Below are 13665 nucleotides of genomic sequence, written 5' to 3' on the forward strand. Positions count from 1 at the left end.
AAATGTTTATGTTGTTATTGATATTTTTATTGAGGTATGTTGTAAATGTTTGTGTTATTGTTAATGTTTTTGCTAAGATATGTGGTAAGTGTTTGTGTTATTATTAATGTTATACCTTGTACATTGTAGCTTTCATTACATGCAATCAACATGTTATAGAAGATGAGTTTATTATATCGTATGTGGTTTGAGTGTTTTTTCAACCCGTTACTGAATATACAACCTTTCTAATTGAATTAGAAAATTAAAAAATGATATATTAAGTTATATTAAAAAACAACTTACACTTATCAATGTTTTATGAGCTTTTTGCATTCTCTTATTTGTATCTTGCACTTTAAAAGTTAGAACTTGGTTCAATGTTTCAGTTCTTCTGCTATCACTTCCTTCACCTCTAATTTGGTATGCAAAGTAAATAATATTTTTAAGGGTTAATGAACTTTTTGGTCCCTCTAAATATTGCAGATTTCGTTTTTAGTCCCTCCAAAATTTTTCATTAAGAAATCGTCCCTTCAAAATTTTTTGTCTAAACTATTGGTCCCTAACGTCAAATTTGCTAGAGATTAGCTACGACTTTAGCCACCGATTAGCTACGAAATTTGACGTTAGGGACCAATAGTTCGGAAGAAAAATTTTGAAGGGACGATTTCTTGAAGGAAAATTTTGGAGGGACTAAAAACGAAATTTGAAATATTTAAAGGGACGAAAAAGTTCATTAACCCTATTTTTAAAAATAAATTAGAGGTGAATGAAGTGTTAAGTAGAATAATTAGAAACATTGAAAGAAGTTTAAACTATTAAAGAATAAAATACGGATAATGAGTTGTATAAAGCTTGTACAACATTGATTAATGTAACTTGTTCTTCTAATATAACTTAATTTGTCATATTATTGATTTCTAAATTGGAATTAAATGTTCTTCTAATATAACTTAATTTGTCATATTATTGAAGGAAAAAAGTTGTATTCACATATTCTTTTAAGATATTTATTTTCTTTAAAATATAATCAAATGTTTCAAAATAAAAAATATGTTTAACAAATTAAAAGCAAAAAAAAAATATAGAAAGTAAGAGTAAGAAAAAAATATACAAAGAAAATAGAGGAGTTGAAGATGAGAAGAATAGAGAAATAAAATATGACAAGGAAAATAACTATTATGATTTGAGTCTGATTTAGAACAGAAAACAATAGTTTATTGAAAAAAAAAATTGAGTCTGGTTTGAGTTTGTTCCAAACAAATATTTTTTGAATAAAAAAAAATCCTGTTAAAAAGAAATATTGGAAGTACAAACTTGAAGGAATAAATACCTTGAAAAAATATCTGAATTTCCTATTAACAATGTAGGTGAAAACAAATCGGCCAGGTATATGTGAAAATAGATCGACCATGTATGTCCCAAGACTAAGGTCAAGATACTCCAAAATCAGAAACACATCATTGTCAATGTCAATCATTTATGCATCATCCTTAGTGTTAATAATTTTTAGCCACATGTAAGTAACAATAAACAATATGAAAATGAAATATAAAAAAACCAAAAATGATAGATGAGAGTAAAAATAAAGTTAAAAAGGAAAGAAAATATTTTTCTCCAGATCTATAGAAACACCAAACACATATCAAAGTAGGGGTGTTCAAAACCAAACCGGCCCATTAAAAAACCGCAAAATCGAACCGAACCAAACCGAAATAAAAAAAACTGCATTTGGTTCGGATGTGTTAGGGCCATTTTCTAACAGAACCGCACGCTTCGGTTCGGTTTGAAGTTTGTATTTTGAAAACCGAACTAAACCAAACCAAACCACATTATGTTACAAAATCTTACTAACCAATATGCATTTCTTTAATTTTTTAGAGAAACCAACTAGTATTATGTGTATATTTTATCATATTCTTTGTATGATATTTATTTTAATTTATATATCATCAAAAAACAAAATATTATTCATTTATAAATACTATTTTGACAAAATGTATTTTATCGTATTCTTTGTACAATATTTATTTACGAATGCAATTTCATGTATATAATTCTTTGGACCTAAGATAAAATTGTACTATTATTTTTGAAATAGTAACACGCATTTTTATGTATCAAATTATAAACTTATTTTGACAATTATAAACTTCTTTATGGTAATGTATGAACTATTAAACACAAAATTATATTTTTCTCTATATATGTATGTATGGCTCAATAATTTTTTTGTAAAAAACCGAACCAATCCAAACCGCATTAGGTTGGTTTGATTTGGTTTAGTTTTATTTTTGAAAGTCAACCGAACCAACCCAAATCGCACGTTATTTTCTCTTGCAGTTCGGATGATTTTAGCGTCAAAATCGTCCAAACCGCACCGCGAACACCCTTATATCAAAGCATCATGTCAAATCTAAATCACAAAACAAAACACCATCAATGATAAACATTACGAAGAACAACATAAAACACACACCAAAACATCATAAACAATAAATGAGAAAACCATAAACAGAAGTAAACACTAAAAAATCGAAATCAACTATAAACTTAATGAAGAAGATGAATAGTAAAATGGAACAATCTAAATTGCAGAAAACTCTATATTGCTTTAAAATAGAACACTTAAAGCATACATTGTGTTGAAAAAACCCTAAATTTCATGAGCATAAATTGTAGATTGTGAATTTTTACCTATATTGTTGAAGTTGTTTGATAATCTTTTCCTTCTTCATAAGGTCAGATCTAACCACAACCTGAAAAATAAAAGAGGAAAATTTGTTGAAAAGAAGGTGAAAAGGAGAAAAATGATAAAGATATTAAAAAAAATAAAGATATGGATTTAGATTAAAGATGAATGAGAAAATAAAAGAATTAGAGAAAAGTAAAAAAGAAAGAGACAGAGAACGTGGAAAAGAGAAATAATAGATAAGAAAAATGGTAAAAGATATGAAGTGTTACAATAAATTAAGAGAGAGAGAGAGAGAATGAAAATGGTTTGAATTGCAAAATATTGGCTGCATTAGGAATAAAGGGAACAGTAGAATTTGGAAGTAGAGTGTGTCCACGTGGACAGCCTAATTGATGAGTATTAGAAAAAAAGGATATAAATGATATTTCAAAAACACATAACTTTCTTATATGATAGATTATCGTTTTTGTCTTTTTTTTTTTTAAACATAAAAAAATCTACCTTTGATATTTTTTATATGCTTCGCATGTCACTCTTTAAAATTAGAGTCTCGTGCACGCTCAGACAAACAAATTAGAGTCTCCATAAACTTATGGCAAAATACCTTTTTTAGTCCCTTAACTTTACCTCGGGGTCCAATTTGATCCCTTAATTTTTAAAAAGACCAATGTAGTCCTTTATGTCTTTAAACAGTCTCATTTAAATCCTTTTCGTCTAATTCTCACTAACGTCGTTTATGTTTGCATGTGTGGCATCCGACGTGGCATGTGACATGTCATTTGTTCATACTAAATTCATCAAAATTCAAGCAAAAATTCAAAAATTATCCTCAACCAAGATTCGAACTAGTAAACTTAAGCAGGAGAGGGAATGCCTCCACCAACTGGGCTATTATCTACTTGTGAAATTAACGCCCCATTATATAATTCAAACTAATGCTTGAGTTTTCTCCATTTCTACTATCATTGCTTCAAAAGCAGATCTTTCACTAGGAGTTTCCTTGATATGTTCCATCTCCATTTCACTAACATTATGCCTCTCCTTTTCATGATCAGTATCTTCAATGTTTTTGTGGAAAGGACTGCCCAAAAAAAGTTTTTCCCACAAACCATCATCAGGTAAATCCGATACGAAAAACTGAGAATGGTTATTTAATGGAGATAATTTCTCATCTAGGAGTAATTTCAAGAACTTATAATTGATGCACAAGTCTTTTAATCCATCTGCAGAAATTTCAGTTTCAGATTCAAAGGCACGAGATCGCATAGCTACAGGCCTTAGTGTTTCACTTACAAGTGGCTTATACTTTATAATCGCTCCATCAGACGGAACCGCTTCATCATCTTGGCTACTGTAGTCCCACATATTCCCTTCTTGTGCAAACCGCCAGTTATTTTCCTTAGTGTGAAGCAAGTGAGCCTTGAATCCAGGGAATTGTACGACCATGACCAAGAATGAAAGCATCTGCTGTTGATGCTTTTCCATTCCTTCTAGACGATCACTCAGTAGAAGCAAGAAAAATTGAAAAATCAGAGAAAATCATGACCTAAATTTAAAAAAAAAAACGGGAACACCAAATGTGTTCTTCTACCAAAACTTTTCGTGTGAAGGGGTTTTCGAACCGAACCCCCAAGTATATACTTTTCTTTTCAATCTCTTTCCAACTAATTTCAGTTTCGATTTCAATTTCTTTTACGATTTCAATTTCGATTTTCAGTTCTGTTTCAATTTCAATTTCTTTTTCGATTTCAATTTTGATTTCCAGTTGTGTTTTGATCTTGATTTTCATTTTCTATTTCGTTTCAATCTCTATCGCGTTTTCCAATTGTGTTTCCGAAAATGGATTAATTACCTTTCCAGTTTTTTGTGAAACATAATGTTGTGTTCAAGTTGGTAAAACTTTTGAAGGATAGTTGAATTCAATATAATGGGGATTTTATTTCCCAAATGGTTAATAGCCCAGTTGGTGGAGGCATTTATCTTTTTCTTAAGTTTACTAGTTCGATTATTGGTTGAGGAGATTTTTTGAAACTTTGCTTGGATTTTGATGAATTTGGTATGAACAAATGACATGTGACATGCCACGTCGGATGCCACACATGCAAACATAAACAGCGTTAGTAAGAATTAGAATTAAGGGATCAAATTGGACCCCGAGGTAAAGTTATAAGGGATAAAAAAAGGTATTTTGCCTAAATTTATTTATTATATTTTAAGTATATAAAATAGTCAATTTCGTTATTTATTTTGAGACGAAGGGGTTTAAAATGAGTGTCACTACTAATAATACAAAATTAATATAACTGTCATTTTTCACTTTTTAATTTATAATAATTCTATTTTTTAATTATATGTTGTGACTAATTATTAACATGTCTCATAACAGACATTTCTTTTGAACTTTACACAATTTTTAAAAATAAAAATATGCTAATTACAATGATAAATTGTGTTTTATTTACTAAATAATTATAGTTAATAAAATAGTTATTTTGAGTTGATATAAAAAATATATAAATATTGCATTAATATTCTAAAATAACAAACAACTTGAAACAAAATAATTATTGCAAATGGAAGATTAAACATGAAGATGAATGAAGACATTTTATCATATTTCTAACATTATATTTCTTAAATTCGGTGAAAAAACTTTTAAACATTTACCAAAAACTTGTCATTATTTCCTTTGAAAACAAGACACATTTTAGTGTATCTAAGCATGGAAAATGTTGCCTTTCAATTATAGAGTATTATTTATTGCCAATATTTATCATTTCCATTCCACTATCCCAAAAGTTAATAAACCAATTTCCCAAAAACAAAAATGCACCAATAACTATACCGTCCAAACTCCACATCACATATCATTGACCCTTTGACCACTTTTCTTTTCATATTTTACACATTTCATTCCACAACATGTTTCACACTTCAACTTTTCTTCCACCGTCCACATCTTTCTTTGACCAAACATTATACTACATAGTATCATCCCTTCATTATATAAACCACCATTGCCTATGTTGTTTCCTCACACAATCTACTAACAAAACATTTCATCTAACCAAATTCTTCTATCATCAACAATGGCCACTTCAACCAATGTCTTGAGTTCCTTCATTAACCCTACTTCTATTGCCACCACCCCAAAACCGTTTCTAACACCCCCATCTTCTTTCACACCTTTCACTCCATCAAATTCATCTCTCACAAAAAGCCTCAAGATGAATGCAGTTCCTAAGAAATCTTTTACTTGCAAAAGTCAAGTAAGCGAACATGTCAACACCGGTAATAATTATAATCATTATAATATTAATCATACCAAACATATTTTTTCCATAGTTTTTTTTTTTGAAATTTTTTAATATATATTTCTTGATTGATTTTTCAGAAAATGCTCAAGAATTGTTTGTGTATGAACTCAACGAAAGAGACCGTGGAAGCCCTGCTTATTTGAGATTAAGCAACAAAAGTGTTAACACTCTTGGTGATTTAGTTCCTTTCAGCAACAAAGTATAATTAAATTTCTCTCTATTATTTTTTGCAACGTTTTAAAAGTGTTACTTATTAAATAAAACCGTTGCTAATATTTGATTATTATGTAGTTGTACACTGGTGACCTACAAAAACGTATTGGGATAACAACTGGAATATGCATACTGATTCAACACAATGAGGAAAGGAAAGGAGATAGGTATGAAGCAATCTACAGTCTTCACTTTGGAGACTATGGTCACTTGGCAGTTCAAGGGCCATATCTTACTTATGAAGACACATACCTAGCAGTGACTGGTGGTTCTGGAATATTTGAAGGTGTTAGTGGACAAGTGAAGTTGCATCAGATTGTGTTTCCGTTTAAGATTCTGTATACGTTTTATTTGAAGGGTATTAAGCCTTTGCCTCAAGAGCTTCTTGGTCAACATGTTGAGCCTCATGTTGGTGTTGAGGCATCTGCTGCTGCTAAGGCTCTTCAGCCTCATGCTGTCATTCCTGGGTTTAATAATAACTAGGGAGTTTATGTGGTGGTTTGGTTTGTGTTAGTTTAATGGTGGAATAATAAGTGGGGGGTGATGATGGATGTTTGTGATGGAGATTTTTTTATTTTTGCTTTTAGTGTTTGTTTGACCAAATGGAGTAAAAAATTGTTGCACCATGTGATTGTCATCATTGAGTTTGTCATGTGATTGTCATCATTGAGTCTGGACTAGAAATTAATATTTCACTATTTGCTTGTTACTTTATTTTCCTACATTTCTAGAAGTGATTATGGTAGTACTTTCGATTATTTTTAAGTTTGAGATTTTGAATCATAGTAGAAACAATGTTTAAGAAAAATTGTTATCACACAATAGAAATAGGTGATATTAGAGAAGTTGTACTCTAGTCATGTATGATCATCTTATGCTAGCAATATAACTGATGTAAACACAGTAGTATGAATTGGTATAGAACTGGTATACACCAGTATAAATACTGCACTAGTTTAATTGTAAACGCTTGATCAATGAATGAAATATTTTAGGAAGCAGATTTTTCATTGAATTTTTTATGGTATTATTCATCGGGTTTGATCCACGTATCAAACTTTGTTATCTTATTCAAGCGTGAATTCTAGAACTTCTCTTTTCTTCCATTGTTTATCTTGCTTTCGTATCAGCCATGGAAGTTTCTGCACAACCCGCCACAATGACTAGTTTCAATTCAACTTCACGGCTAATTTCTTCTAGTATCTTTGATTTGAGCTCGAATAACAGCTTTGGTGCAAAATCGTCTATGAAACTATAAGACGACATCTATCTTCTACAAAACGGACAAGTTTAAGGAGTGAATCCTCAGATCCCGCCGAAGTTCAAAACAGATCAACTTCGGCTCGAAGGCAAGGTTTATGAAAAGTACGAGTTTCGGATTGTGCAAGATCAAGCCGTGTTCATAGGCTTCTTTCATCGATCTCTAATTAGGTATTATCTAGAGCCCTATCGTGCAAGTATGCGTTTGAAATTTGGGACAAAGTTCATATATATTTCAATGCATGAATGAAGGCGAGAGTTAGACATCTACGAGTTGATTTGAAATCGAGGAAGAAAGGAAATCTCTCCATTACTGGAGTATGTGTTATGAACCAAAGCCAATGACAATTCCTTAATCGCGGTTGGTGATTTCATCTCAGAGAAAGATCAAATTGACTCCATTCTTGATGGTATAGGAGTACGATCCCTTTATGATGAAAATGTATGGGAGTATGGATTCGCCAACGCTTCTAGAATAACTAGACACAACTGTCCTTGTCCAAAGGTAACACATACACTAACAATTGGTCATATATGTCTCTCTTGCCCTTAATACATAGTAGTACACCACATGAAAACTTACTATGAAATGATCATCCATGCTCACTAGAGCTAAAATAGGTCACTCAAAACCAAAGATCTTTCTCTCTCATGTTGAACCAAGCTTTGTCGAACAAGTTTTGTCTCAATAAGAATGGTTTCACGAAATACAAGTGGGTGTTCAAGGTGAAGGAAAATCTAGATGGGGCTGTCAACAAGTACGAAGTAAGGGTGGTGGCCAAAGACTAGCACCAAAAATATGGCTTTGACTTCAATGAGAATTTTTCTCTAGTGGTGAAGAAAACTATACCATAAAGGTTTTTCTTACTTTATCTTTCACTTACAAGTGGGAACTTCAACAAGTAGACATCAATAATGCCTTTCTCAATGGATCTTTACAAATGGAAGTTTACATGTCACAACCACATAGCTTTGTTCATCATGATCAAACTCTAATATGCAAGTTGAATAAAGCACTCCATGGAATCAAGCAAGCTTCAAAAGCATGGTATGAGAAACTCACTCAAGCTCTTATGCAGTTTGGTTTCTCTTATAGTAGGTGTGATCATTCCTTGTTTGCACACTCTCTCCATGGAATAACTTTCTATGCACTATTGTATGTGGATGACATACTCATCAATGAGTCCTCATCAAATTTAGTTCACAAGCTCATTCACTCTCTTAATGCCACATTTGCATTGAAAAAGTTAGGCAGACCTGAATACTTCTTTGTGATAGAAGTTAAAATTTTGAATAATGGAACCATTCTACTCACCCAATCCAAATACATGAAGAAATTGACAACTCGAGCAAACATGAGCAATGAAAATGGTGTGCCTAGTCCCATTTTGAGTAATTGCAACCTAAGAAGACATCGCTCAAACTCCTTTTTAAATCCTCAACTGAACAGGTCCATGGTAAGTGCTCTTCAATATATCACTGTAACTAGACCAAATTGCTTTCAATGTTAAAAATTCATATCAATTTATGTACTTTCTCTTAGATTCACATTGGTCTATGGTAAAAAGATATTGAAGTATCTTAATGGAATCTTGACACATGATCTACCCCTATCTTCATCTCCTTCGACACACAAGTTTTCCTTAAGAGCTTATAGTGACTCTGAGTAGGCCAGTAATATAGATAATTACAAGTTTTGTGCATTTACTTTGGGCCTAACCTTATTTCGTGGAATCCCTAAAAGCAACCCATTGTGGTCATATCCACCACAGAGATTGAATATTGGACATTGACACACACTACCTCGTATTAGGCTGAGAAAAAGTTGGCGACAACTATGGTGACAGTCCAACCGTCGTCGATTAGGCTGATTTTGTTAAAAATTTGTTTATACCATAACTTGAGTTTCAGGATTTCATTTGAAGTGAAGTTCGAAGCGTTGGAAAGCTAACACATAGTACTATCGCATGGTGATGTCCTAAGATACTAAATGTGTATTATAAGGGATATGAATTAGATTTTTCATTAAGGTGTAAATATTATGTGATTAGGTATGTCAATTATGCTATTTTCAATGTTGTTCTGATGTTAGTTATTGATTAAACTTGATTTTAATCGATAATTGATGATTGATGAACTTATTGGGGATTGTTGTTGATGTTGTATTTGTTAGAACATGAAATGTGCTGATCAATATTTCTATTTTTGATGATAACATTATATATGAATTTTGTATAAGACAATGTGGTACTCTAATTATTCACGTTTTCCATATTTCAGGAAAAGTCTAAAAGTGTATGCACTAAATCATCATTCAGAAGCTCTGACCTAGAAGATCTGGATGGCTTCATAACATGGTCTGGAAGACATCAGAAGATGGTCTTAAGGAAATCAGAACATGGTCTGGAAAGCATCAGAAGATGACAGTCAGAAGCAAGGCTCTGAAGATCTGATGGTATCACGCTACAAAGAACTTCCAAAGTCTGATGACTGAAGTTGCATCTACACCAACGCTGAAGACTCTGATATACAAACGTCATTCTAATAGTCTGAGTCCAGAAGCAAGTACAAGATGAAAAGGCTACAACATCAAATCTGTCTGACTGACAAAAGGAACGTTAAAAGCTACAAAAGGCAAAGTCAGCAATAGCAGTTGAAGCATGGCTCGAGGTAGTTGACAAAAGAGTGAAACATTAAATGCAGCAGTGTACTATTCACGCAAAGCATTAAATGCTACTCAACGGTCACACTTCTCACTGCCTATATAAGAGAAGTTCTGATTGCTGAAGCAGCAACAACAAACGCTAAGTAACCTTACGCTGCCAAATTGATTCTAAAAGTTATGACACAAATAGCAAAGAAACTTCATCTTCAACCTCAAAACTTGTAATGTCTTAGTGAGTGTTAGAACTTAATCTTGAGAGAAAATTCACTTGGTGATTATAGCTTATTAAGAAGCACTTTAATCTCTTGTAATATTGTTTACTTTTGTAAAAGGAAAATCCTAGAGTGATCAAGTTGTGATCTGTAGACTCTAAAAGACTTAGAAGTTGTCTAAGTGGAAAACCATTGTAATCAAGGTTGATTAGTGGATTAAATCCTCAGTTGAGGTAAATCACTCTGTAAGGGGTGAACTGGAGTAGTTTGGTTAACAACGAACCAGGATAAAAATAACTGTGTGATTATTTTTTATCTGTCATTTTTAGAAACAAACGTTATTCAATCCCCCCTTTCTAAGTGTTTTTCACTACTTCAATTGGTATCAGAGCGCCGGTTCTAGGTGCAAACACTTAACAATGTTATAGAAAAGATTCAAGAAGAAAAACACGCTATGACAAATTCTACTCCAACACCAACTGTTACTGAACAAAGCAACAATGGTAACTCTAGCTTTAATGGACTCAATAGACCACCAGTCTTTGATGGTGAGAACTTTGAATATTGGAAAGACAGACTTGAAATTTACTTTCTATGCCAAGATGGTGATTTATGGGATCTAGTATTGGATGATTACACACATCCAGTATCTACTCGTGGAGACAAGCTCACTAGACAGGCTATAAGTGATGATCAAAAGAAAGAGTTCAAGAACCACCACAAAGCAAGAACTATACTGTTAAATGCCATCTCACATGCTGAGTATGAGAAGATCACAAACAGAGAAACTGCTCATGACATCTTTGAATCTCTGAAGATGACTCATGAAGGAAATGCACAAGTCAAGGAGACAAAAGCTCTGGCTCTCATCCAGAAGTATGAAGCCTTCAAGATGGAAGATGAAGAAAACATTGAAGCAATGTTCTCCAGATTCCAGACCCTGACTGCTGGATTGAGAGTTCTTGACAAGGGATACACAAAAGCTGATCATGTGAAGAAGATAATCAGAAGTCTACCCAGAAGATGGAGACCAATGGTTACAGCATTCAAGATTGCAAAGAACTTGAATGAAGTATCTCTCGAGGAGCTTATAAGTGCTCTGAGGAGTCATGAGATTGAGCTATATGTAAATGAGCCTCAGAAGAAAGGTAAGTCTATTGCTTTAAAATCTAAAAATAAACATTGTGCTAATGCTTTTCAGGCAGAAGAAGAATGATCTGACGAGTCAGAGTCAGAAGAAGAAGATGAACTGCCTCTCTTATCCAGAAGAGTGAATCAACTCTGGAAGAGCAAGTAGAGAAGGTTCAAGAACTTCAGGAAACTTGAAAAGGGAGAATCTTCTGAACACAGAAGATCTGGCAAAAAGAAGGTAGTGTGCTATGAGTGCAAAGATCCTGGACAGTACACTTCAAGAATGAATGTCCTAAGCTTCAGAGGGAAAAGCCCAGAAAGAAGTTTGAAAAGAAGAAAGGCATGATGGCTACATGGGATGACTCTGATTCATCTGATCAAGAGTCAGACTCTGAAGATGAGCAAGCCAACATAGCACTCATGGCAACAGTTGATGCTGAAGAAGAATTTACATCTGATTCAGATTCTGAAGAGGTATTTTCTGAACTCACTAGAGAGGACTTGATTTCTAGCTTATCAGAACATCTGAAAGTCAAGAGTAAACTTAGTCTCAAATACCAAAAGCTCAAAGAGATTTTTGCATCTGAAACTAAGAGATTTGAAAGAGAAAACTCTGAGCTAAAAGAAAAAGTTTTAAAATTAACTAAAGATGTTGAAACTCTGAAAACATCTTCAAGCTCAGATACGTCTATTCCAAACACTAACAATATTCTGAAAGAATATGACTTGAGCTTCAGAAAGTTCTTATCTAGAGGTATAGGCAGAAGTCAGTTAGCCTATATGATTTATGGTGTTAGTGGAAACAAAAGGATAAGTATAGGTTTTGAGGGAGAAATCCCATATAGACTTGAACCTGTTGATGAAATGATCATTAAATACAAACCTTTGTATGAACAGTTCAAGTATGGTCATTCTCATGATATCAAACACACATCACACTCTAAAAGTTTCCATCTCACACACACAAAGAAACATGCTATTGCACATTCTGGAAAATCTTATGTAAAATCTCAGTTCAATCAGAACATGAGAAGGACTAACCCCAAAGGACCTAAAAGAATATGGGTACCTAAGGATAAGATAATTCCTGTTGCAGATCTCCTTCACAGCGCAAAAGACAAACATGTCATGGTACCCGGACTCTGGGGCTCACTTCACATGACGGGAAAAAGGTCCAGGTTCCAAAGTCTGGAAGTTAGATCTGGAGGAGAAGTAAAGTTTGGAGGGAACCAGAAGGGAAAAATCATAGGCTCAGGAACCATATGTATTGATAATTCTCCCTCTATAAATAATGTTCTTTTAGTAGACAGATTAACTCATAACTTATTGTCCATAAGTCAATTAAGTGACAATGGTTATGATATAATCTTTAATCAAATGTCCCGTAGAGCTGTTAGTCAGAAGGATGGCTCAATCCTATTTACAGGCAAAAGAAAGAACAACATTTATAAGATTGATCTTTCAGATCTTAAGAACCAACAGGTTACTTGCCTTCTGTCTGTTAACGAAGAGCAGTGGGTCTGGCACAGAAGATTGGGCCATGTTAGTCTGAGGAAGATTTCTCATATTAACAAACTCAATCTGGTCAGAGGACTCCCCAATCTGAAATATAAATCAGATGCTCTTTGTGAAGCATGTCAGAAAGGGAAGTTTTTAAAACTTGCGTTTAAATCTAAAAATGTTGTTTCATCTTCTAGGCCTTTAGAACTTCTACACATTGATCTGTTTGGCCCAGTCAAAACAACATTAATTAGAGGCAAGAAATATGGATTGATCATTGTAGATGACTACAACAGATGGACATGGGTAAAGTTCTTAAAACACAAGGATGAGTCACATTCTGTGTTCTTTGACTTCTGTAATCAGATTCAATCTGAAAATAAATGTAAAATCATAAAAGTTAGAAGTGATCATGGTGGTGAATTTGAGAACAGATTCTTTAAAATTTATTTAAAAGAAAATGGTATTGCCCATGATTTCTCTTGTCCTAGAACTCCACAATAAAATGGAGTTGTAGAACGAAAGAATATGACTCTCCAAGAAATGGCCAAAACCATGATCAATGAGACTAATATGGCTAAGCATTTCTGGGCAGAAGCAATTAACACAACTTGTTATATTCAGAATAGAATCTCCATTAGGCCTATTCTCAATATGACTCCTTATGAATTATGGAAGAACAGAAAGCCCAAT

General features: G+C 33.1%; 2 protein-coding genes across 2 annotated transcripts; one reads left to right on the forward strand and one right to left on the reverse strand.

The window, feature by feature from the left end:
- Window positions 1-3601: 3601 nt before the first annotated feature.
- On the reverse strand, window positions 3602-4183 carry LOC131630538 (heat stress transcription factor A-8-like; the record flags this gene model as incomplete). Its single annotated transcript, XM_058901318.1, has 1 exon — window positions 3602-4183. A coding segment is annotated over one exon (582 nt), but the record flags the coding sequence as incomplete, so codon positions are not given.
- Window positions 4184-5693: 1510 nt separating this feature from the next.
- LOC131630556 (allene oxide cyclase, chloroplastic-like) lies at window positions 5694-7012 on the forward strand. The gene is made up of 3 exons (XM_058901339.1): window positions 5694-5965; window positions 6069-6190; window positions 6283-7012. Exons 1-3 carry the CDS (start codon window positions 5764-5766, stop codon window positions 6685-6687), a joined length of 729 nt encoding a protein of 242 aa, XP_058757322.1. The 5' UTR covers window positions 5694-5763; the 3' UTR covers window positions 6688-7012.
- Window positions 7013-13665: the final 6653 nt, after the last annotated feature.

The sequence above is a fragment of the Vicia villosa genome, unplaced genomic scaffold (genome assembly GCF_029867415.1).
Source record: "Vicia villosa cultivar HV-30 ecotype Madison, WI unplaced genomic scaffold, Vvil1.0 ctg.000696F_1_1, whole genome shotgun sequence".
Taxonomy (NCBI): domain Eukaryota; kingdom Viridiplantae; phylum Streptophyta; class Magnoliopsida; order Fabales; family Fabaceae; genus Vicia; species Vicia villosa.